The sequence below is a fragment of the Bactrocera tryoni genome, unplaced genomic scaffold, assembly GCF_016617805.1.
Source record: "Bactrocera tryoni isolate S06 unplaced genomic scaffold, CSIRO_BtryS06_freeze2 ctg7180000185862_QRY, whole genome shotgun sequence".
In the NCBI taxonomy this organism is placed as follows: Eukaryota; Metazoa; Arthropoda; class Insecta; order Diptera; family Tephritidae; genus Bactrocera; species Bactrocera tryoni.
This window is the reverse complement of record NW_024393794.1, coordinates 8,382-35,201: the sequence shown is the minus strand read 5'-3', so window position 1 is coordinate 35,201 and position 26,820 is coordinate 8,382. Positions and strand designations below refer to the sequence as shown.

Below are 26,820 nucleotides of genomic sequence, written 5' to 3'. Positions count from 1 at the left end.
TTAATTTGAAGCAACTTGTTATGGATTTCTAAATGTGTACATGCAAGAAAATCGGTTTTATACCTTAATGTAAAATTGTGGAATTTTTCCAAATGCACTGCCGTTTTGGCTTTATGCCAACTTCTGTAAGATGACGAAGGTTAATTATCTTCAATATGTCAAGTTAATAATTTGAATCAACTCGATATGTATTGCTAAATGTTTAAATGCACGAAAATCCGTTTTATACCTAAATGTAAAAATGTGGAGTTGTTCCAAATGCACTACCGTTGTGGTCTTATGTCAACTTGAGTAAAATGATAGGGGTTAGTTAACTTTAATATGTGAAGCTAATGATTTGAAACAACTCGATTTGTCGTTTTGGTTTCATGCCAACTTCTGAAAGATGAAGAAGGTTAATTAACTTTAATGTGTAAAGTTAATTATTTGAGGCAATTTGATATGTATTTCTATATGTGTACATGCAAGAATGTCGGTTTTACACCTAAATGTATAATTGTAGAATTTTTCCAAATGCACTGCCGTTTTGGCTTTATGCCAACTTCTGTAAGATGAAGAGTGTTAGTTAATTTTAATATGCGAAGCTAATGATTTGGAGCAACTTAATACGGATTTTTAAATGTGTATATGCAAGAAAATCGGTTTTATACCTAAATGTAAAATTCTAGAATTTTTCCAAATGCACTGCCGTTTTGGGTTTAATGCGACTTCAGTAAGGTTGTGAGGGTTAATTAACTTTAATATGTGAAGCTAATGCTTTGATGCAATTCTTCGTGGACTTTTGAATGTATACATGCAAGAAAATCGGTTTTATACCTAAATGTAAAATTTTAGAATTTTTCCAAATTCACTGCCGTTATAGCATTATGTCAACTTGAGTAAGATGTAGAGTGTTAATTAATTTTAATATGTAAAGCTTATGATTTGAAGCAACTTGATATGGATTTCTAAATGTGTACATGCAAGAAAATCGGTTTTATACATAAATGTAAAATTCTGTAATTTTTCCCAATGCACTGTCGTTTTGGCTTTATGCCAACTTCAGTAAGATGGAGAAGGTTATTTAACTTTAATGTGTGAAGCTAATGATTTGAAGCAACTTGATATGGATTTCTAAATGTGTACAGTGAAGCTTCGATAACTCGTATTTGCATGGGACCACAATTTAAATACGAGTTATGGAGTTTTTCAAGTTTATACAACTTATAGAGGCAACATACAGATTATACGAATTATAGACTTTTTTTTATTTATTTTTTCAATTTTACATAAAAAACAATAAATGATTGTACAAACATATTTAAATTTTAACATATAAAGTACATATGTTATTCAATCAATATATGTATTTATGTATTTTGAAAAATTGTAAAAAAAAATTATGAAAAGTGTTCATTTTAAAAGAAATCCGTAATATGTTTTTGACGGACATTATTTTGGCGTATTTTATCTATGGCATTATCAATGTTTACAATGTCATTAAAAATAGAGTCTTCAACATTTGATGCCATGAAAAAAGACGCAAATTTTCAATTGAGGCTTTCGCAACCTTTGTGGAAACTCAGGGAATTTCAAATGTTTCATCGTTTTCATCGTCGATGTTTTCGAAACCCAGAAATTCATCATCATTGAGGCTTCCAGTAATCACCAACTCATCATCAACATGAATGAAGTCATCAAAGTTTACACGTGTTTCTGCATTTTTTGGAACACGAGCCCACTCTGCTATGTGAAGTACATCTTCGCTGATTATGACTACATTTTGATCCTTAACAAACCCGCAAGCTCGAAAACAGTTTTTAATAGTCGATTTACTGATATTTGTCCAGGCTTTATGAGCAATATTCATTGCATCATAAATCGAAATGGAATAATCATTTTTTTCCTCGATGCTTTCAAGCAGTTTAACAACAACTTCTTTACGGTACAATGTTTTGAAACTTTTGATTACGCCTTTGTCGAGTGGTTGCAAAACTGAAGTGGTGTTAGGTGGGAGAAATTCAGTCTGCACATTGCTCAAAGGTTCCATTGCAGTGTGGGCGGTGCAATTATCAATAAATAATAAAATCTTTCTATTTTGTTTTTTCATTTGTTGGTTCACCAATTGTAGCCATTCAAGAAATAAATTACGTGTCATCCATGACTTTGAATTTGCACGATAAAGCATAGGGAACGTCTTGATGTTTTTAAAGCATCTGGGTTTCATGGATTTACCAATCATTAATGGTTTAAATTTTTCTGAACCATCCATATTTGCAGCAAGCAACAGAGTAAGACGATCCTTGCTCAATTTGCCACCATGACAACTTTGGCCTTTTAAAGACAAAGTGCGATCAGAAAGACACTTGTAAAAAAGACCCGTTTCATCTGCGTTGAAAATATTCTTGGGCTCATAATTCTCTATTAACTTTTGAATGTTTTCTCTCCATTGAACGCACACTTCATCATCAACGGCCGCGCTTTCACCGCAAACTTTTTTGAAACTAACATTATTTCTCTTCTTGAAATTGTCCAACCAGCCATTACTTGCGTTGAATTGTGTTAAGCCCAATTTTGCGGCATACACCTTTGCTTTTTCTTTTAGTAAATTTCCTCCAACTGGAATAGTATTAGATTCTCGGCATTGCAAAAACCAAGTGAGTACTCTCTTTTCTAATTCCGGGTATTCTGGTAATTTTTGGCGCTTACGTTTGGTGTTTGAGGGCAAACTCAAATACAGATCACTTTGTTTCAAAATTGATGTGATAGTAGATGGCGCAATACCGAACCTTTTCGCAATTTTTACTTGTTTTTTACCATTTTTTACGGCAAGAATAATTTCATTTTTTTTTTAATTGGCAATATTTTGCACTTACGAGAACTTGACATCTTGCGTCCTAATAGATACTAATCTACGCTAGTTGTAGAAAACAAAACAAAACGTATGAATAAGCGTAACTGTAAAATAATAACGGTTTAAAAACGTGCTATGTTTTCGTCAAGTACGGTTTTTTGTGAAATAAAAAAATACGAGTTGTAGGGGCTTTTGATACACATCTTTCAATTCTTGTCTCAAGAAAAATACGAGTTATCCAAGGGACCGAAATACATGCATTTTTCGCGAATTTTTCTAGGGACCGAAGAAATACTATGAGATATTAAGGTTTTTCGCTTATCGAGGTTACGACTTATCGAAGTTTCACTGTATATGCAAGAAAATCGGTTTTATACCTAAATGTTAAATTCTGGAATTTTTCCCAATGCACTGTCGTTTTGGCTTTATGCCAACTTCTGTAAGATGAAAAAGGTTATTTAACTTTAATATGGTAATCTTATGATTTAAAGCAACTTCATATGTATTTCTAAATGTGCATATGCAAGAAAATCGGCTTTATACCTGAATGTAAAATTGTGGAATTTTTCCAAATGCACTGCCGTTTTGGCTTTATGCCAACTTCAGTAAGGTGGTGAGGGTTAATTAACTTTAATAAGTGAAGCTAATTCCTTGAAGCAATTATTTGTGGATTTCTAAATGTGTACATGCAAGGAAATCGGTTTTATGGCTAAATGTAAAATTAACTTTAATATGTGAAGCTAATGATTTGAGCGAACTTGATATGGATTTCTAACCGTGTACATGCAAGAAAATCGGTTTTATACATAAATGTAAAATTCTGGAAATTTCCAAATGCACTGCCGTTTTGGCTCTATGTCAACTTAAGTAAGATGAAGAAGGTTAACTAACTTTAATATGCGAAGCTACTGATTTGAAGCAACTTGATATGTATTTGCCTTAATGTAAAATTCTGGAAAATTCCAAATGCACTGCCCTTTTGGCTTTATGTTAACTTCAGTAAGATGAAGAAAGTTAATTAACTTTAATATGTAAAGTTAATGATTTGAGGCAACTTGATATGGATTTCTTAATGTGTACATGCAAAAAAAATCGGTTTTATACCTAAATCTAAAATTGTGGACTTTTTCGAAATGCACTGCCGTTATGGCTTTATGTTAACTTGAGTAAGATGGTGAGGGTTAGTTAACTTTAATATGTGGAGCTACTGATTTAAACCAATTCGTTGTGGATTTCTAAATGGGTACATGCAAGAAAACCGGTTTTATGTCTAAATGTAAAATTGTGGAATTTTTCTTAATGCACTGTCGTTTTGGCTTTATGCCAACTTCCGTAAGATGAAGAAGGTTAATTAACTTTGACATGTGAAGTTAATGATTTTAATCAACTCGATATGGATTGCTAAGTGTTTAAATGCAGGAAAATCGGTTTTATACCTAAATGCAAAATTCTGGAAATCTCCAAATGCACTGCCGGTTTGGCTTTAGGCCAACTTCTGTAAGATGAAAAAGGTTAATTAACTTTAATATGTTGATCTTATGATTTGAAACAACTTCATATGTATTTCTAAATGTGCATATGCAAGAAAATCGGTTTTATACCTAGATGTAAAATTGTGGAATTTTTCCAAATGCACTGCCGTTTTGGCTTTATGCCAACTTCAGTAAAGTGGTGAGGGTTAATTTACTTCAATATGTGAAGGATATGCTTTGAAGCAATTCTTTGTGGATTTCTTAATGTGTACATGCAAGGAAATCGGTTTTATGCCTAAATGTAAAATTGTGGACTTTTTCCAAATGCACTGCCGTTATGGCTTTATCTTAACTTGAGTAAGATGGTGAGGGTTAGTTAACTTTAATATGTGAAGCTAATGATTTAAAGCAATTCGTTGTGAATTTCTAAATGTGTATATGCAAGAAAATCGATTTTATACCTAAATATAAAATTCTGTAATATTTCCCAATGCATTGTCGTTTTGACCTTATGCAGACTTCTGTAAGATGAAAAAGGTGAATTAACTTTAATATGTTAATCTTATGATTTAAGGCAACTTCATATGTATTTCTGAATGTTCATATGCTAGAAAATCGGTTTTATATCTAAATGTCAAATTGTGGAATTTTTTCCAAATGCATTGCCGGTATGGCTTTATGTCAACTTCAGTAAGAAGAAGAAGTTAATGATTTGAAGCAACTTCATTTGTATTTTTAAATGTGTACATGCAAGAAAATAGTTTTTATACCTAAATGTAAAATTGTGGAATTTTTCCAAATGCATTGCCGTTTTAGCTTTTGGTCAACTTGAGTGAGATAATGAGGGTTAATTAGCTTTAATATGTGAAGCTAATGATATAAAGCAACTTAACACGGATTTCTAAATGTTTATGCAAGAAAATCGGTTTTATACCTAAATCTAAAATTGTGGTCGTTTTTCAAATGCACTGCCGTTATGGCTTTATGTTAACTTGAGTAAGATGTTGAGGGATTTCTAAATGTGTATATGCAAGAAAATCGGTTTTATGTCTAAATGTAAAATTCTGTAATATTTCCCAATGCACTGTCGTTTTGGCTTTATGCCAACTTCTGTAAAATGAAAAAGGTTAATTAACTTTAATATGTTAATCTTATGATTTGAAGAAACTTCACATGTATTTCTAAATGTGCATATGCAAGAAAATTGCTTTTATACCTAAATGTCAAATTGTGGAATTTTTTTCAAATGCACTGCCGTTATGGCTTTATGTCAACTTGAGTAAGATGTAGAGTGTTAATTAACTTTAATATGTTAAGGTTATGATTTGAGGGAACATGATGTGGATTTCTAACCAGGTACATGCACGAAAATCGGTTTTATATCTAAATGTAAATTCTGGAAATTTCCAAATGCACTACCGTTTTCGCTTTATGTCAACTTCAGTAAGATGGAGAAGGTTATTTAACTTTAATATTTGAAGCTAATGATTTGAAGCAACTTGATATGGATTACTAAATGTGTACATGCAAGAAAATCGGTTTTATACATAAATGTAAAATTCTAGAATTTTTCCAAATGCACTGCCGTTTTGGCTTTATGCCAACTTCAGTAAGGTGGTGAGGGTTAATTAACTTTAATATGTGAAGCTTATGATTTAGAGCAATTCGTTGGGAATTTCTAAATCTGTACATGCAAGGAAATCGGTTTTATTCCTAAATGTAAAATTCTGGAAATTTCCAAATGCACTGCCGTTTTGGCTTTATGCCAACCTCAGTAAGATGAAGAAAGTTAATTAACTCTAATGTGTGAAGTTAATGATTTGAAGCAACTTAATACGGATTTCTAAATGTGTATATGCAAGAAAATCGGTGTTATACCCAAATGTAAAATTCTAGAATTTTTCCAAATGCACTGCCGTTTTGACTTTATGCCAACTTCAGTAAGATGGAGAAGGTTATTTAACTTTAATATGTGAAGCTAATGATTTGAAGCAACTTGATTTGGATTTCTTAATGTGTATATGCAAGAAAATCGGTTTTACACCTAAATGTAAAATTCTAGAATTTTTCCAAATGCACTGCCGTTTTGGCTTTATGCCAACTTCAGTAAGGTGGTGAGGGTTAATTAACTTTAATATGTGAAGCTAATGATTTAGAGCAATTCGTTGTGAATTTCTAAATCTGTACATGCAAGGAAATCGGTTTTATTCCTAAATGTAAAATTCTGGAAATTTCCAAATGCACTGCCGTTTTAGCTTTATGCCAACTTCAGTAAGATGGAGAAGGTTATTTAACTTTAATGTGTGAAGCTAATGATTTAGAGCAATTCGTTGTGAATTTCTAAATGTGTACGCGCAAGGAAACCGGTTTTATGCCTAAATGTAAAATTGTGGAATTTTTCCAAATGCACTGTCGTTTTGGTTTCATGCCAACTTCTGTAAGATGAAGAAGGTTAATTAACTTTAATATGTGAAGCTAGTGATTTGAGGAAACTTGTTATGGATTTCTTACCGTGTACATGCAAGAAAATCGGTTTTATACCTAAATGTAAAATTCTGGAAATTTCCAAATCCACTGCCGTTTTGGCTCTATGTCAACTTCAGTAAGATGAAGAAGGTTAATTAACTTTAATATGTGAAGCTACTGATTTGAAGCAACTTGATATGGATTTCTTAATGTGTATATGCAAGAAAATCGTTTTTATACCTAAATATAAAATTCTGTAATATTTCCCAATGCATTGTCGTTTTGGCTTTATGCAGACTTCTGTAAGATGAAAAAGGTTAATTAACTTTAATATGTTAATCTTATGATTTGAAGCAGCTTCATATGTATTTCTAAATGTGCATATGCAAGAAAATCGGTTTTATACCTTAATGTCAAATTGTGGAATTTTTTCCAAATGCATTGCCGGTATGGCTTTATGTCAACTTCAGTAAGAAGAAGAAGGTTAATTAACTTTAATATGTAAAGTTAAAGATTTGAAGCAACTTCATTTATGTTTCTAAAAGTGTACATGCAAGAAAATCGGTTTAATACCTAGATGTAAAATTGTGGAATTTTTCCAAATGGACTGTCGTTTTGGTTTCATGCCAACTTCTGAAAGATGAAGAAGGTTAATTAACTTTAATGTGTAAAGTTGATTATTTGAGGCAATTTGATATGTATTTCTATATGTGTACATGCAAGAAAGTCGCTTTTACACCTAAATGTATAATTGTAGAATTTTTCCAAATGCACTGCCGTTTTGGCTTTATGCCAATTTCTGTAAGATGAAGAGTGTTAATTAATTTTAATATGTAAAGCTTATGATTTGAAGCAACTTGATATGGGTTTCTAAATGTGTACATGCAAGAAAATCGTTTTGATACCTAAATATAAAATTCTGTAATATTTCCCAATGCATTGTCGTTTTGGCTTTATGCAGACTTCTGTAAGATGAAAAAGGTTAATTAACTTTAATATGTTAATCTTATGATTTGAAGCAACTTCATATGTATTTCTAAATGTGCTAATGCAAGAAAATCGGTTTTATACCTAAATTTCAAATTGTGGAATTTTTTCCAAATGCATTGCCGGTATGGCTTTATATCAACTTCAGTAAGAAGAAGAAGGTTAATTAACTTTATTATGTAAAGTTAATGATTTGAAGCAACTTCATTTATATTTCTAAAAGTGTACATGCAAGAAAATAGTTTTTATACCTAAATGTAAAATTGTGGAATTTTTCCAAATGCATTGCCGTTATAGCATCATGTACACTTGAGTAAGAAGAAGAGGGTTAATTAACTTTAATATATGAAGCTAATGATTTGAATCAGTTCGATATGGATTGCTAAGGCTTTAAATGCAAGAAAATCGGTTTTATACCTAAATGTTAAATTCTGGAATTTTTCCCAATGCACTGTCGTTTTGGCTTTATGCCAACTTCTGTAAGATAAAAAAGGTTATTTAAATTTAATATGGTAATCTTTTGATTTAAAGCAACTTCATATGTATTTATATATGTGCATATGCAAGAAAATTGATTTTATACCTAAATGTCAAATTGTGGAATTTTTTCCAAATGCACTGCCGTTATGGCTTTATGTCAACTTGAGTAAGATGAAGAAGGTAAATTAACTTTAATATATGAAGCTAGCGATTTGAAGAAGCTTCTTATGTATTTCTAAAAGTGTACATGCAAGGAAATCGGTTTTATACCTAAATGTAAAAGTCTAGAATTTTTTCAAATGCACAGCCGTTTTGTCTTTATGTCAACTTGAGTAAGATGATGAGGGTTAATTAGCTTTAATATGTAAAGTTAATGATTTGAGGCAACCTGATATGGATTTCTAAATGTGTACATGCAAACAAACCCGGTTTTATACATAAATGTGAAAGGCTGTAATTTTTCCCAATGCACTGTCGTTTTGGCATTATGCCAACTTCTGTAAGATAAAAAAGGTTATTTAAATTTAATATGGTAATCTTTTGATTTAAAGCAACTTCATATGTATTTATATATGTGCATATGCAAGAAAATTGATTTTATACCTAAATGTCAAATTGTGGAATTTTTTCCAAATGCACTGCCGTTATGGCTTTATGTCAACTTGAGTAAGATGAAGAAGGTAAATTAACTTTAACATATGAAGCTAGCGATTTGAAGAAGCTTCTTATGTATTTCTAAAAGTGTACATGCAAGAAAATCGGTTTTATACCTAAATGTAAAATTCTGTAAGTTTTCCAAATGCACTGCCGTTATAGCATTATGTACACTTGAGTAAGAAGAAGAGGGTTAATTAACTTTAATATATGAAGCTAATGATTTGAATCAGTTCGATATGGATTGCTAAGGGTTTATATGCAAGAAAATCGGTTTTATACCTAAATGTTAAATTCTGGAATTTTTCCCAATGCACTGTCGTTTTGGCTTTATGCCAACTTCTGTAAGATGAAAAAGGTTATTTAACTTTAATATGGTAATCTTATGATTTAAAGCAACTTCATATGTATTTCTAAATGTGCATATGCAAGAAAATCGGCTTTATACCTGAATGTAAAATTGTGGAATTTTTCCAAATGCACTGCCGTTTTGGCTTTATGCCAACTTCAGTAAGGTGGTGAGGGTTAATTAACTTTAATAAGTGAAGCTAATTCCTTGAAGCAATTATTTGTGGATTTCTAAATGTGTACATGCAAGGAAATCGGTTTTATGGCTAAATGTAAAATTAACTTTAATATGTGAAGCTAATGATTTGAGCGAACTTGATATGGATTTCTAACCGTGTACATGCAAGAAAATCGGTTTTATACATAAATGTAAAATTCTGGAAATTTCCAAATGCACTGCCGTTTTGGCTTTATGTCAACTTCAGTAAGATGAAGAAGGTTAACTAACTTTAATATGCGAAGCTACTGATTTGAAGCAACTTGATATGGATTTGCCTTAATGTAAAATTCTGGAAAATTCCAAAAGCACTGCCGTTTTGGCTTTATGTCAACTTCAGTAAGAAGAAGAAGGTTAATTAAGTTTAATATGTAAAGTTAATGATTTGAGGCAACTTGATATGGATTTCTAAATGTGTGCATGCAAGAAAATCGGTTTTATACCTAAATATAAAATTGTGGACTTTTTCCAAATGCACTGCCGTTATGGCTTTATCTTAACTTGAGTAAGATGGTGAGGGTTAGTTAACTTTAATATGTGAAGCTAATGATTTAAAGCAATTCGTTGTGAATTTCTAAATGTGTATATGCAAGAAAATCGATTTTATACCTAAATATAAAATTCTGTAATATTTCCCAATGCATTGTCGTTTTGACTTTATGCAGACTTCTGTAAGATGAAAAAGGTTAATTAACTTTAATATGTTAATCTTATGATTTAAGGCAACTTCATATGTATTTCTGAATGTGCATATGCCAGGAAATCGGTTTTATATCTAAATGTCAAATTGTGGAATTTTTTCCAAATGCATTGCCGGTATGGCTTTATGTCAACTTCAGTAAGAAGAAGAAGTTAATGATTTGAAGCAACTTCATTTGTATTTTTAAATGTGTACATGCAAGAAAATAGTTTTTATACCTAAATGTAAAATTGTGGAATTTTTCCAAATGCATTGCCGTTTTAGCTTTTGGTCAACTTGAGTGAGATAATGAGGGTTAATTAGCTTTAATATGTGAAGCTAATGATATGAAGCAACTTAACACGGATTTCTAAATGTTTATGCAAGAAAATCGGTTTTATACTTAATCTAAAATTGTGGACGTTTTTCAAATGCACTGCCGTTATGGCTTTATGTTAACTTGAGTAAGATGTTGAGGGATTTCTAAATGTGTATATGCAAGAAAATCGGTTTTATGTCTAAATATAAAATTCTGTAACATTTCCCAATGCACTGTCGTTTTGGCTTTATGCCAACTTCTGTAAAATGAAAAAGGTTAATTAACTTTAATATGTTAATCTTATGATTTGAAGAAACTTCATATGTATTTCTAAATGTGCATATGCAAGAAAATTGCTTTTAAACCTAAATGTTAAATTGTGGAATTTTTTTCAAATGCACTGCCGTTATGGCTTTATGTCAACTTGAGTAAGATGTAGAGTGTTAATTAACTTTAATATGTTAAGGTTATGATTTGAGGGAACTTGATGTGGATTTCTAACCAGGTACATGCACGAAAATCGGTTTTATACCTAAATGTAAATTCTGGAAATTTCCAAATGCACTACCGTTTTCGCTTTATGTCACCTTGAGTAAGATGAAGAAGGTTATTTAACTTTAATATTTGAAGCTAATGATTTGAAGCAACTTGATATGGATTACTAAATGTGTACATGCAAGAAAATCGGTTTTATACATAAATGTAAAATTCTGTAATTTTTCCCAATGCATGTTTTGGCTTTATGCCAACTTCTGTAAGATGAAAAAGGTTATTTAACTTTAATATGTAAATCTTATGATTTAAAGCAACTTCATATGTATTTCTAAATGTGCATATGCAAGAAAATCGGTTTTATACCTAAATGTCAAATTGTGGAATTTTTTCCAAAGGCACTGCCGTTATGGCTTTATGTCAACTTGAGTAAGATGAAGAAGGTAAATTAACTTTAATATATGAAGTTAATGATTTGAAGCAACTTCATTTATATTTCTAAAAGTGTACATGCAAGAAAATCGGTTTAATACCTAGATGTAAAATTGTGGAATTTTTCCAAATGCACTGTCGTTTTGGTTTCATGCCAACTTCTGTAAGATGAAGAGTGTTAATTAATTTTAATATGCGAAGCTTATGATTTGAAGCAACTTAATACGGATTTTTAAATGTGTATATGCAAGAAAATCGGTTTTATACCTAAATGTAAAATTCTAGAATTTTTCCAAATGCACTGCCGTTTTGGCTTTAAGCTAACTTCAGTAAGGTTGTGAGGGTTAATTTACTTTAATATGTGAAGCTAATGCTTTGATGCAATTCTTCGTGGACTTTTGAATGTATACATGCAAGAAAATCGGTTTTATACCTAAATGTAAAATTTTAGAATTTTTCCAAATTCACTGCCGTTATAGCATTATGTCAACTTGAGTAAGATGTAGAGTGTTAATTAATTTTAATATGTAAAGCTTATGATTTGAAGCAACTTGGTATGGATTTCTAAATGTGTACATGCAAGAAAATCGGTTTTATACATAAATGTAAAGTTCTGTAATTTTTCCCAATGCACTGTCGTTTTGGCTTTATGCCAACTTCAGTAAGATGGAGAAGGTTATTTAACTTTAATGTGTGAAGCTAATGATTTGAAGCAACTTGATATGGATTTCTAAATGTGTACAGTGAAGCTTCGATAACTCGTATTTGCATGGGACCACAATTTAAATACGAGTTATGGAGTTTTTCAAGTTTATACAACTTATAGAGGCAACATACAGATTATACGAATTATAGACTTTTTTTATTTATTTTTTCAATTTTACATAAAAAACAATAAATGATTGTACAAACATATTTAAATTTTAACATATAAAGTACATATGTTATTCAATCAATATATGTATTTATGTATTTTGAAAAATTGTAAAAAAAAATTATGAAAAGTGTTCATTTTAAAAGAAATCCGTAATATGTTTTTGACGGACATTATTTTGGCGTATTTTATCTATGGCATTATCAATGTTTACAATGTCATTAAAAATAGAGTCTTCAACATTTGATGCCATGAAAAAAGACGCAAATTTTCAATTGAGGCTTTCGCAACCTTTGTGGAAACTCAGGGAATTTCAAATGTTTCATCGTTTTCATCGTCGATGTTTTCGAAACCCAGAATTTCATCATCATTGAGGCTTCCAGTAATCAACAACTCGTCATCAACATGAATGAAGTCATCAAAGTTTACACGTGTTTCTGCATTTTTTGGAACACGAGCCCACTCTGCTATGTGAAGTACATCTTCGCTGATTATGACTACATTTTGATCCTTAACAAACCCGCAAGCTCGAAAACAGTTTTTAATAGTCGATTTACTGACATTTGTCCAGGCTTTATGAGCAATATTCATTGCATCATAAATCGAAATGGAATAATCCTTTTTTTCCTCGATGCTTTCAAGCAGTTTAACAACAACTTCTTTACGGTACAATGTTTTGAAACTTTTGATTACGCCTTTGTCGAGTGGTTGCAAAACTGAAGTGGTGTTAGGTGGGAGAAATTCAGTCTGCACATTGCTCAAAGGTTCCATTGCAGTGTGGGCGGTGCAATTATCAATAAATAATAAAATCTTTCTATTTTGTTTTTTCATTTGTTGGTTCACCAATTGTAGCCATTCAAGAAATAAATTACGTGTCATCCATGACTTTGAATTTGCACGATAAAGCATAGGGAACGTCTTGATGTTTTTAAAGCATCTGGGTTTCATGGATTTACCAATCATTAATGGTTTAAATTTTTCTGACCCATCCATATTTGCAGCAAGCAACAGAGTAAGACGATCCTTGCTCAATTTGCCACCATGACAACTTTGGCCTTTTAAAGACAAAGTGCGATCAGAAAGACACTTGTAAAAAAGACCCGTTTCATCTGCGTTGACAATATTCTTGGGCTCATAATTCTCTATTAACTTTTGAATGTTTTCTCTCCATTGAACGCACACTTCATCATCAACGGCCGCGCTTTCACCGCAAACTTTTTTGAAACTAACATTATTTCTCTTCTTGAAATTGTCCAACCAGCCATTACTTGCGTTGAATTGTGTTAAGCCCAATTTTGCGGCATACACCTTTGCTTTTTCTTTTAGTAAATGTCCTCCAACTGGAATAGTATTAGATTCTCGGCATTGCAAAAACCAAGTGAGTACTCTCTTTTCTAATTCCGGGTATTCTGGTAATTTTTGGTGCTTACGTTTGGTGTTTGAGGGCAAACTCAAATACAGATCACTTTGTTTCAAAATTGATGTGATAGTAGATGGCGCAATACCGAACCTTTTCGCAATTTCTACTTGTTTTTCACCATTTTTTACGGCAAGAATAATTACATTTCTTTTTTAATTGGCAATATTTTGCACTTACGAGAACTTGACAACTTGCGTCCTAATAGATACTAATCTACGCTAGTTGTAGAAAACAAAACAAAGTGTATGAATAAGCGTAACTGTAAAATAATAACGGTTAAAAAACGTGCTTTTTTTTCGTCAAGTACGGTTTTTTGTGAAATAAAAAAATACCAGTTGTAGGGGCTTTTGATACACATCTTTCAATTTTTGTCTCAAGAAAAATACGAGTTATCAAAGGGACTGAAATACATGCATTTTTCGCGAATTTTTCTAGGGACCGAAGAAATACTATGAGCTATTAAGGTTTTTCGCTTATCGAGGTTACGACTTATCGAAGTTTCACTGTATATGCAAGAAAATCGGTTTTATACCTAAATGTAAGAGTCTAGAATTTTTCCAAATGCACTGCCGTTTTGGCTTTATGTCAACTTGAGTAAGATGATGAGGATTAATTAACTTTAATATGTAAAGTTAATGATTTGAGGCAATTTGATATGGATTTCTAAATGTGTACATGAAAACAAACCCGGTTTTATACATAAATGTAAAATTCTGTAATTTTTCCCAATGCACTGTCGTTTTGGCTTTATGTCAACTTGAGTAAGATGTTGAAGGTTAATTAACTTTAATATGTTAATCTTATGATTTCAAGCAACTCCATATGTATTTCTAAATGTGCTTATGCAAGAAAATTGATTTTATACCTAAATGTCAAATTGAGGAATTTTTTCCAAATGCACTGCCGTTATGGCTTTATGTCAACTTGAGTAAGATGAAGAAGGTAAATTAACATTAATATATGAAGCTAATGATTTGAAGCAACTTGATATGGATTTCTAAATGCGTACATGCCGGAATATCGGTTTTATACCTAAATGTAAAGTTGTGGAATATTTCCAAATGCACTGCCGTTTCTGCTTTATGCGAACTTCTGTAAGATGATGAAGGGTAATTTATTTTAATATGTGAAGTTAATGATCTGGAGCAACTTGATATGGATTTCTAAATGTGAACATGCCAGAAATTCGGTTTTATACCTTAATGAAAAATTGTGGAATTTTTCCAAATGCACTGCCGTTTTGGCTTTATGTCAACTTGAGTAAGATGATGAGGATTAATTAACTTTAATATGTAAAGTTAATGATTTGAGGCAATTTGATATGGATTTCTAAATGTGTACATGAAAACAAACCCGGTTTTATACATAAATGTAAAATTCTGTAATTTTTCCCAATGCACTGTCGTTTTGGCTTTATGTCAACTTGAGTAAGATGTTGAAGGTTAATTAACTTTAATATGTAAAGTTAATGATTTGAAGCAACTTGATATGGATTTCTAAATGCGTACATGCCGGAATATCGGTTTTATACCTAAATGTAAAGTTGTGGAATATTTCCAAATGCACTGCCGTTTCTGCTTTATGCGAACTTCTGTAAGATGATGAAGGGTAATTTATTTTAATATGTGAAGTTAATGATCTGGAGCAACTTGATATGGATTTCTAAATGTGAACATGCCAGAAATTCGGTTTTATACCTTAATGAAAAATTGTGGAATTTTTCCAAATGCACTGCCGTTTTGGCTTTATGTCAACTTGAGTAAGATGATGAGGATTAATTAACTTTAATATGTAAAGTTAATGATTTGAGGCAATTTGATATGGATTTCTAAATGTGTACATGAAAACAAACCCGGTTTTATACATAAATGTAAAATTCTGTAATTTTTCCCAATGCACTGTCGTTTTGGCTTTATGTCAACTTGAGTAAGATGTTGAAGGTTAATTAACTTTAATATGTTAATCTTATGATTTCAAGCAACTCCATATGGATTTCTAAATGTGTATATGCAAGAAAATCGGTTTTATACCTAAATCTAAAATTGTGGACTTTTTCCAAATGCACTGCCGTTATGGCTTTATGTTAACTTGAGTAAAATGGTGACGGTTAGTTAACTTTATTATGTGGAGCTAATGATTTAAAGCAATTCGTTGTGGATTTCTAAATGTGTACATGCAAGGAAATCGGTTTTATGCCTAAATGTAAAATTGTGGAATTTTTCCAAATGCACTGTGGTTTTGGTTTCATGCCAACTTCCGTAAGATGAAGAAGGTTAATTAACTTTAATATATAAAGTTAATAATTTGATGCAACTTCTTATGTATTTCTAAAAGTGTACATGCAAGAAAATCGGTTTTATACCTAAATGCAAAATTATGGAATTTTTTCAAATGCACTGTCGTTTTGGTTTCATGCCAACTTCTGTAAGATGCAGAAGGTTAATTAACTTTAATATGTGAAGCTAATGATTTGAAGGAACTTGATATGGATTTCTAACCGTGTACATGCAAGAAAATCGGTTTTATACCTAAATGTAAAATTCTGGAAATTTCCAAATGCACTGCCGTTTTGGCTTTATGCCAACTTTAGTAAGGTGGTGAGGGTTAATTAACTTACATATGTGGAGCTATTAATTTGAGACAACTTGATATGGATTTCTAAATGTGTATATGCAAGAAAATCGGTTTTATACCTAAATGTAAAATTCTAGAATTTTTCCAAATGTTTTTTCAATTTTCCGTTTTGGCTTTATGCCAACTTCAGTAAAATGGAGAAGGTTATTTAACTCTAATATGTGAAGCTAATGATTTGAAGCAACTTGATATGGATTTCTTAATGTGTATATGAAAGAAAATCGGTTTTACACCTAAATGTGAAATTCTGTAAATTTTTCCAATGCACTGCCGTTTTGCCTTTATGCCAACATCAGTAAGGTGGTGAGGGTTAATTAACTTTAATATGTGAAGCTAATGCTTTGAAGCAATTCTTTGTGGATTTCTAAATGTGTACATGCAAGGAAATCGGTTTTATGCTTAAATGTAAAATTCTGGAAATTTCCAAATGCACTGCCGTTTTGGCTTTATGTCAACTTGAGTAAGATGAAGAAGGTTAATTAACTTTTATATATAATGTTAAAGATTTGAGGCAACTTGATATGGATTTCTAAATGTGTACATGCAAGAAAATCGGTTTTATACCTAAATCAAAAAATGTGCACTTTTTCCAAATGCACTGCCGTTATGGCTTTATGTCAACTTGAGTAAGATGGTGAGGGTTAGTTAACTTTAATATGCCTAGCTAATGATTTAAAGCAATTCGTTGTGGATTTCTAAATGTGTACATGCAATGAAATCGGTTTTATGCCCAAATGTAAAATTGTGGAATTTTTCCAAATGCACTGTCGTTTTGGTTTCATGGCAACTTCTGTAAAATGAAGAAGGTTAATTAACTTTAATATGTGAAGCTTATGATTTGAGGGAACTTGATATGGATTTCTAAATGTGTATATGCAAGAAAATCGGTGTTATACCTAAATGTAAAATTCTGGAAATTTCCAAATGCACTGCCGTTTTAGCTTTATGCCAAATTCAGTAAGGTGGTGAGGGTTAATTAACTTTAATATATGAAGCTAGCGATTTGAAGAAACTTCTTATGTATTTCTAAAAGTGTACATGCAAGAAAATCGGTTTTATACCTAAATGTAAAATTGTGGCATTTTTCCAAATACACTATCGTTTTGGTTTCATGCCAACTTCTGTAAGATGAAGAAGGTTAATTAACGTTAATATGTGAAGCTAATGATTTGAAGCAACTTGATATGGATTTCTAAATGTGTATTTGCAAGAAAATCAGTTTTATACCTAAATCTAAAATTGTGGACTTTTTCCAAATGCACTGCCGTTATGGCTTAAGGTTAACTTGAGGAAGATGGTGAGGGTTAGTTAACTTTAATATGTGGAGCTAATGATTTAAAGCAATTCGTTGTGGATTTCTAAATGTGTACATGCAAGGAAATCGGTTTTATGCCTAAATGTAAAATTGTGGAATTTTTCCAAATGCACTGTCGTTCTGGTTTCATGCCAACTGCTGTAAGATAAAGAAGGTTAACTAACTTTAATATGGGAAGCTAATGATTTGAAGCAACTTGATATGGATTTCTAAATGTGTATATGCAAGAAAATCAGTTTTATACCTAAATGTAAAATTGTGGACTTTTTCTAAATGCACTGCCATTATGGCTTTATGCCAACTTGAGTAAGAAGGTGAGGGTTAGTTAACTTTAATATGTGGAGCTTATGATTTAAAGCAATTCGTTGTGGATTTCTAAATGTGTGCATGCAAGGAAATCGGTTTTATGCCTAAATGTAAAATTGTGGAATTTTTCCAAATGCACTGTCGTTTTGGTTTCATGCCAACTTCTGTAAGATGAAGAAGGTTAACTAACTTTATTATGAGAAGCTAATGATTTGAAGCAACCTGGTATGGATTTCTAAATGTGTATATGAGAGAAAATCGGTTTTATACCTAAATTTAAATTGTGGACTTTTTCCAAATGCACTGCCGTTTGGCTTTATGTTAACTTGAGTAAGATGGTGAGGGTTAGTTAACTTTAATATGTGGAGCTAATGATTTAAAGCAATTCGTTGTGGATTTCTAAATGTGTACATGCAAGGAAATCGGTTTTATGCCTAAATGTAAAATTGTGGAATTTTTCCAAATGCACTGTCGTTTTGGTTTCATGCCAACTTCTGTAAGATGAAGAAGGTTAATTAACTTTAATATGCGAAGCTAATGATTTGAGGGAACTTGATATGGATTTCTAAACGTGTATATGAGAGAAAATCGGTTTTATACCTAAATTTAAATTGTGGACTTTTTCCAAATGCACTGCCGTTTGGCTTTATGTTAACTTAAGTAAGATGGTGAGGGTTAGTTAACTTTAATATGTGGAGCTTATGATTTAAAGCAATTCGTTGTGGATTTCTAAATGTGTGCATGCAAGGAAATCGGTTTTATGCCTAAATTTAAAATTGTGGAATTTTTCCAAATGCACTGTCGTTTTGGTTTCATGCCAACTTCTGTAAGATGAAAAAGGTTAATTAACTTTAATATGTTAATCTTATGATTTGAAGCAACTCCATATGTATTTCTAAATGTGCATATGCAAGAAAATTGATTTTATACGTAAATGTCAAATTGAGGACTTTTTCCAAATGCACTGCCGTTATGGCTTTATGTTAACTTGAGTAAGATGGTGAGGGTTAGTTAACTTTAATATGTGGAGCTAATGATTTAAAGCAATTCGCTGTGGATTTCTAAATGTGTATATGCAAGAAAATCAGTTTTATACCTAAATCTCAAATTGTGGAATTTTTCCAAATGCACTGTCGTTTTGGTTTCATGCCAACTTCTGTAAGATGAAGAAGGTTAACTAACTTTAATATGAGAAGCTAATGATTTGAAGCAACTTGATATGGATTTCTAAATGTGTATATGCAAGAAAATCAGTTTTATACCTAAATCTAAAATTGTGGACTTTTTCTAAATGCACTGCCGTTATGGCTTTATGTTAACTTAAGTAGGATGGTGGGGGTTAGTTAACTTTAATATGTGGAGCTTATGATTTAAAGCAATTCGTTGTGGATTTCTAAATGTGTGCATGCAAGGAAATCGGTTTTATGCCTAAATGTAAAATTGTGGAATTTTTCCAAATGCACTGTCGTTTTGGTTTCATGCCAACTTCTGTAAGATGAAGAAGGTTAACTAACTTTATTATGAGAAGCTAATGATTTGAAGCAACCTGGTATGGATTTCTAAATGTGTATATGAGAGAAAATCGGTTTTATACCTAAATTTAAATTGTGGACTTTTTCCAAATGCACTGCCGTTTGGCTTTATGTTAACTTGAGTAAGATGGTGAGGGTTAGTTAACTTTAATATGTGGAGCTAATGATTTAAAGCAATTCGTTGTGGATTTCTAAATGTGTACATGCAAGGAAATCGGTTTTATGCCTAAATGTAAAATTGTGGAATTTTTCCAAATGCACTGTCGTTTTGGTTTCATGCCAACTTCTGTAAGATGAAGAAGGTTAATTAACTTTAATATGCGAAGCTAATGATTTGAGGGAACTTGATATGGATTTCTAAACGTGTACATGCAAGAAAATCGGTGTTACACCCAAATGTAAATTCTGAAAATTTCCAAATGCATTGCCGTTTTGGCTTTATGCCAACTTCAGTAAGGTGGTGAGGGTTAATTAACTTTAATATGTGAAGCTAATGATATGAGGGAATTTGATATGGATTTCTAACCGTGTACATGCAAGAAAATCGGTTTTACAACTAAATGTAAAATTCTGGAATTTTCCAAATGCACTGCCATTTTGGCTTTATGCCAACTTCAGTAAGATGATGAAGAATAATTAACTATAATATGTGAAGCTAATGATTTGAAACAACTTGATATGGATTTCTAAATGTGTATATGCAAGAAAATTAGTTTTATACCTAAATGTAAAAATGTGGAATTTTTCCAAATGCACTGTCGTTTTGGTTTCATGCCAACTTCTGTAAGATGCAGAAGGTTAATTAACTTTAATATGTGAAGCTAATGATATGAGGGAACTTGATATGGATTTTTTACCGTGTACATGCAAGAAAATCGGTTCTATACCTAAACGTAAATTTGTGGAATTTTTCAAATGCACTGCCGTTTTGGCTTTATGCCAACTTCAGTAAGATGATGAAGAATAATTAACTATAATATGTGAAGCTAATGATTTGAAGCAACTTGATATGGATTTCTAAATGTGTTTATGCAAGAAAATTAGTTTTATAACTAAATGTAAAATTTTGGAAATTTCCAAATGCACTGCCGTTATGGCTTTATGTCAACTTGAGTAAGATGGTGAGGGTTAGTTAACTTTAATATGTGGAGTTAATGATTTAAAGCAATTCGTTGTGGATTTCTAAATGTGTACATGCAAGGAAATCGGTTTTATGCCGAAATGTAAAATTCTGGAAATTTCCAAATCCACTGCCGTTATGGCTTTATGTTAACTTGAGTAAGATGGTGAGGGTTAGTTAACTTTAATATGTGGAGCTAATGATTTAAAGCAATTCGTTGTGGATTTCTAAATGTGTACATGCAAGGAAATCGGTTTTATGCCTAAATGTAAAATTGTGGAATTTTTCCAAATGCACTGTCCTTTTGGTTTCATGCCAACTTCTGTAAGATGCAGAAGAATAATTAACTTTAATATGTGAAGCTAATGATTTGAGGGAACTTGATATGGATTTCTAACCGTGTACATGCAAATGCACTGCCGGTATAGCATTATGTCAACTTGAGTAAGATGAAGAGTGTTAATTAATTTTAATATGTAAAGCTTATGATTTGAAGCAACTTGATATGGGTTTCTAAATGTGTACATGCAAGAAAATCGTTTTGATACCTAAATATAAAATTCTGTAATATTTCCCAATGCATTGTCGTTTTGGCTTTATGCAGACTTCTGTAAGATGAAAAAGGTTAATTAACTTTAATATGTTAATCTTATGATTTGAAGCAACTTCATATGTATTTCTAAATGTGCATATGCAAGAAAATCGGTTTTATACCTTAATTTCAAATTGTGGAATTTTTTCCAAATGCATTGCCGGTATGGCTTTATGTCAACTTTAGTAAGAAGAAGAAAGTTAATTAACTTTAATATGTAAAGTTAATGATTTGAAGCAACTTCATTTATATTTCTAAAAGTGTACATGCAAGAAAATCGGTTTAATACCTAAATGTAAAATTGTGGCATTTTTCCAAATACACTATCGTTTTGGTTTCATGCCAACTTCTGTAAGATGAAGAAGGTTAATTAACTTTAATATGTGAAGCTAATGATTTGAAGCAACTTGATATGGATTTCTAAATGTGTATATGCAAGAAAATCAGTTTTATACCTAAATCTAAAATTGTGGACTTTTTCTAAATGCACTGCCGTTATGGCTTTATGTTAACTTAAGTAAGATGGTGAGGGTTAGTTAACTTTAATATGTGGAGCTTATGATTTAAAACAATTCGTTGTGGATTTCTAAATGTGTGCATGCAAGGAAATCGGTTTTATGCCTAAATGTAAAATTGTGGAATTTTTCCAAATGCACTGTTGTTTTGGTTTCATGCCAACTTCTGTAAGATGAAGAAGGTTAATTAACTTTAATATGCGAAGCTAATGATTTGAGGGAACTTGATATGGATTTCTAAACGTGTACATGCAAGAAAATCGGTGTTACACCCAAATGTAAATTCTGAAAATTTCCAAATGCATTGCCGTTTTGGCTTTATGCCAACTTCAGTAAGGTGGTGAGGGTTAATTAACTTTAATATGTGAAGCTAATGATATGAGGGAATTTGATATGGATTTCTAACCGTGTACATGCAAGAAAATCGGTTTTACAACTAAATGTAAAATTCTGGAATTTTCCAAATGCACTGCCGTTTTGGCTTTATGCCAACTTCAGTAAGATGATGAAGAATAATTAACTATAATATGTGAAGCTAATGATTTGAAACAACTTGATATGGATTTCTAAATGTGTATATGCAAGAAAATTAGTTTTATACCTAAATGTAAAAATGTGGAATTTTTCTAAATGCACTGTCGTTTTGGTTTCATGCCAACTTCTGTAAGATGCAGAAAGTTAATTTACTTTAATATGTGAAGCTAATGATATGAGGGAACTTGATATGTATTTTTTACCGTGTACATGCAAGAAAATCGGTTTTATACCTAAACGTAAATTTGTGGAATTTTCCAAATGCACTGCCGTTTTGGCTTTATGGCAACTTCAGTAAGATGATGAAGAATAATTAACTATAATATGTGAAGCTAATGATTTGAAGCAACTTGATTTTGTCGTTTTGTTTTCACGCCAACTTCTGAAAGATGAAGAAGGTTAATTAACTTTAATGTGTAAAGTTAATTATTTGAGGCAATTTGATATGTATTTCTATATGTGTACATGCAAGAAAATCGGTTTTATACCTAAATGTAAAATTCTGGAATTTTTCAAAATGCACTGCCGTTTTGGCTTTATGCCAACTTCAGTAAGATGAAGAAGGTAATTTAACTTTAATATATGAAGTTAACGATTTGAAGTAACTTGGTATGGATTTTTAAATATGCAAGTGCAAGAAAATCGGTTTTATACCTAAATGTATAATTGAGAATTTTTCCAAATGCACTGCCGTTTTGGCCTTATGCCAACTTTAGTAAGATGGTGAGTGTTAATTAACTTTAATATGTGAAGCAATTCTTTGTGGATTTCAAAATGCGAATATTGCAAGAAAATCGGTTTATACATAAATGTAAAATTCTGTAATTTTTCCCAATGCACTGTCATTTTGGCTTTATGCCAACTTCTGTATGATGAAAAAGGTTAATTAACTTTAATATGGAAATCTTATGATTTGAAGCAACTTCGTATGTATTTCTAAATGTGCATATGCAAGAAAATCGGTTTTATACTTTAATGTAAAATTCTGTAATTTTTCCCAATGCACTGCCGTTTAGGCTTTATGCCAACTTCTGTAAGATGAAGTAGGTTAATTAATTTTAATATGTTAAGCTAATGATTTGAGGCAATTCGTTGTGGATTTTTAAATGTGTATATGCAAGAAAATCGGTTTTATACCTAAAGGTAAAATTGTGGAATTATTCCAAATGCACTGCTGTTTTGGTTTCATGACATCTGTAATATGAAGAAGGTTAATTAATTTCATTATGTGAAGCTAAAGATTTGAGGCAACTTGATATGGATTTCTAACCGTGTACATGCAAGAAAATCGGTTTTATACCTTAATTTAAAATTCTGGCTTTATGTTAACTTGAGTAAGAGGGTGAGGGTTAGTTAACTTTAATATGAGGAGCTTATGATTTGAAGCAATTCGTTGTGGATTTCTAAATGTGAACATGCAAGGAAATTGGTATTTTGCCTAAATGGAAAATTCTAGAAATTTCCAAATGCATTACCGTTTTGGCTTTATGCCAACTTCTATAAGATGAAAAAAGTTAGTTAACTTTAATATGTTAAACTTATGATTTGAAGCAACTTCGTATGTATTTTTAAATGTGCATATGCAAGAAAATTGCTTTTATACCTAAATGTAAAATTGTGGAATTTTTCCCAATGCACTGCCGTTTTGGCTTTATGCCAACTTCTGTAAGATGAAGAAGGTTAATTAACTTTAATATGTGAAGCTAATGATTTGAAGCAATTCGTTGTGGATTTCTAAATGTGAACATGCAAGGAAATTAGTTTTTTGCCTAAATGTAAAATTCTGGAAATTTTCAAATGCACTGCCGTTTTGGTTTTATGTCAACTTCAGTAAGATGAGGAGGGTTAATTAACTTTAGTATGTAAAGCTAATGATTTGAAGCAACTTGATATGGATTTCTAATTGTGTACATGCAAGAAAATCGGTTGCATACCTAAATGTAATATTGGGGAATTTTTCCAAATGCACTGCCGTTGTGGCTTTATGTCAACATGAGTAAGATGTAGAGTGCTAATTAACTTTAATATGTGAAGCTCATGATTTGAAGCAACTTGGTATGGATTTTTAATTGTGTAGATGAAAGAAAATCGGTTTTATACCTAAATGTAAAATTGTGGAATTTTTCCAAATGCACTGTCGTTCTGGCTCTATGCCAACTTCTGTAAAATGAATAGGGTAAATTAACTTTAATATGTGAACCTAATGATTTGAGGCAACTTGATATGGATTTCTAACCGTGTACATGCAAGAAAATCGGTTTTATACCTTAATTTAAAATTCTGGCTTTATGTTAACTTGAGTAAGATGGTGAGGGTTAGTTAACTTTAATATGTGGAGCTTATGATTTTAAGCAATTCGTTGTGGATTTCTTAATGTGAACATGCAAGGAAATTGGTATTTTGACTAAATGGAAAATTCTAGAAATTTGGCATTACCGTTTTGGCTTTATGCCAACTTCTATAAGATGAAAAAAGTTAATTAACTTTAATATGTGAAACTTATGATTTGAAGCAACTTCGTATGTATTTCTAAATGTGCATATGCAAGAAAATTGCTTTTATACCTAAATGTAAAATTGTGGAATTTTTCCCAATGCACCGCCGTTTTTGCTCTATGCCAACTTCTGTAAGATGAAGAAAATTAAATAACCTTAATATGTGAAGCTAATGATTTGAAGCAATTCGTTGTGGATCTCTAAATGTGAACATGCAAGGAAATTAGTTTTTTGCCTAAATGCAAAATTCTGGAAATTTCCAAATGCACTGCCGTTTTGGCTTTATGTCAACTTCAGTAAGATGACGAGGGTTAATTAACTTTAGTATGTGAAGCTAATGATTTGAAGCAACTTGATATGGATTTCTAAATGTGTATATGCAAGAAAATCAGTTTTATACCTAAATGTAAAATTCTAGAATTTTTCCAAATGCACTGCCGTTTTAGCCATATGTGACCTTGAGTAAGATGGTGAGAATTAATTAAATAAAATATGTAAAGCTAATGATTTGAAGCAATTACTTGTGGATTAGTAATTGTGTATATTACAAGAAAATCGGTTTTATACCTAGATGTAAAATTCTGTAATTTTTCCCAAAGCACTGCCGTTTTGGCTTTATGCCAACTTCTGTAAGATGAAGAAGGTTAATTAACTTTAATATGTTAAGCTAATGACTTGAGGCAATTATCTGTGGATTTCTAAATGTGCACATGCAAGCGAATCGGTTTTATGCCTAAATGTAATATTCTGTAATTTTTCCAAATGCACTGTCGTTTTAGCATTATGTCAACTTGAGTAAGACGGTGAGGGTTAATTAACTTTAATACGTAAAGTTAATGATTTGAGGCGACTTGATATGGATTTCTAAATGTGTATATGCAAGAAAATCGGTTTTTCACCTAAATCTAAAATTGTAGACTTTTTCCAAATGCACTGCCGTAATGGCTTTATGTCAACTTGAGTAAGTTGGTGAGGGTTAATTAACTTTGATATGTGAAGCAATTCTTTGTGGATTTCTAAATGTGAATATTGCAAGAAAATTGGTTGATACGTACATGTAAAATTCTGTAATTTTTCCCGATGCACTGTCGTTTTGGCTTTATGCCAACTTCTGTAAGATGAAGAGTGTTAATTAATTTTAATATGTTAATCTTATGATTTGAAGCAACTTCGTATGTATTGCTAAATGTGCATATGCAAGAAAATTGCTTTTATACCTAAATGTCAAATTGTGGAATTTTTTCCGAATGCACTGCCGTTTTGGCTTAATGTCAACTTGAGTAAGATGAAGAAGGTAAATTAACTTTAATATATAAAGTTAGCAATTTGAAGCAACTTCTTATGTATTTCTAAAAGTGTGCATGCAAGAAAATCGGTTTTATACCTAAATGTAAGATTATGGAATTTTCCAAATGCACTGCCGTTTTGGGTTTATGCTATTTTAAATAAGATGGTGAGGGTTAATTAACTTTTATATGTGAAGCAATTATTTGTGGATTTCCAAATGTGAATATTGCAAGAAAATCGGTTGATACATAAATGTAAAATTCTGTAATTTTTCCCAATGCACTGTCGTTTTGGCTTTATGCCAACTTCTGTAAGATGAAAAAGGTTAATTAACTTTAATATGTTAATCTTATGATTTGAAGCAACTTCGTATGTATTTCTAAATGTGCATATGCAAAAAAATTGCTTTTATACCTAAATGACAAATTGTGGAATTTTTTCCAAATGCACTGACGTTATGGCTTTATGTCAACTTGAGTAAGATGAAGAAGGTAAATTAACTTTAATATATAAAGTTAGCGATTTGAAGCAACTTCTTATGTATTTCTAAAAGTGTACATGCAAGAAAATCGGTTATATACCTAAATGTAATATTCTGTAATTTTACCAAATGCACTGTCGTTTTAGCATTATGTCAACTTGAGTAAGATGGTGAGGGTTAATTAACTTTAATATGTGGAGCCAATGCTTTGTAGCAATTCTTTGTAGATTTCTAAATGTGTACATGCAAGCAAATCGGTTTTATACCTTAATGTAAAATTCTGGAATTTTCCAAATGCACTGCCTTTTTGGCTTTATGCCAATTTCAGTAAGATGG

The 26,820-nt window shown here is 31.4% G+C and overlaps 2 protein-coding genes across 2 annotated transcripts; both read right to left on the bottom strand.

Moving 5' to 3' along the window:
- Window positions 1-1,561: 1,561 nt before the first annotated feature.
- Window positions 1,562-2,799, bottom strand: LOC120779332 (tigger transposable element-derived protein 6-like). Its single transcript, XM_040111531.1, has 2 exons — window positions 2,786-2,799; window positions 1,562-2,723 (listed from the first exon to the last, which is right to left on the bottom strand). Exons 1-2 carry the CDS (start codon window positions 2,797-2,799, stop codon window positions 1,562-1,564), a joined length of 1,176 nt encoding a protein of 391 aa, XP_039967465.1.
- A 9,757-nt stretch (window positions 2,800-12,556) lies between these two features.
- Window positions 12,557-13,776, bottom strand: LOC120779334 (tigger transposable element-derived protein 6-like; the record flags this gene model as incomplete). The annotated part of the gene is made up of 1 exon (XM_040111533.1): window positions 12,557-13,776. A coding segment is annotated over one exon (1,220 nt), but the record flags the coding sequence as incomplete, so codon positions are not given.
- Window positions 13,777-26,820: the final 13,044 nt, after the last annotated feature.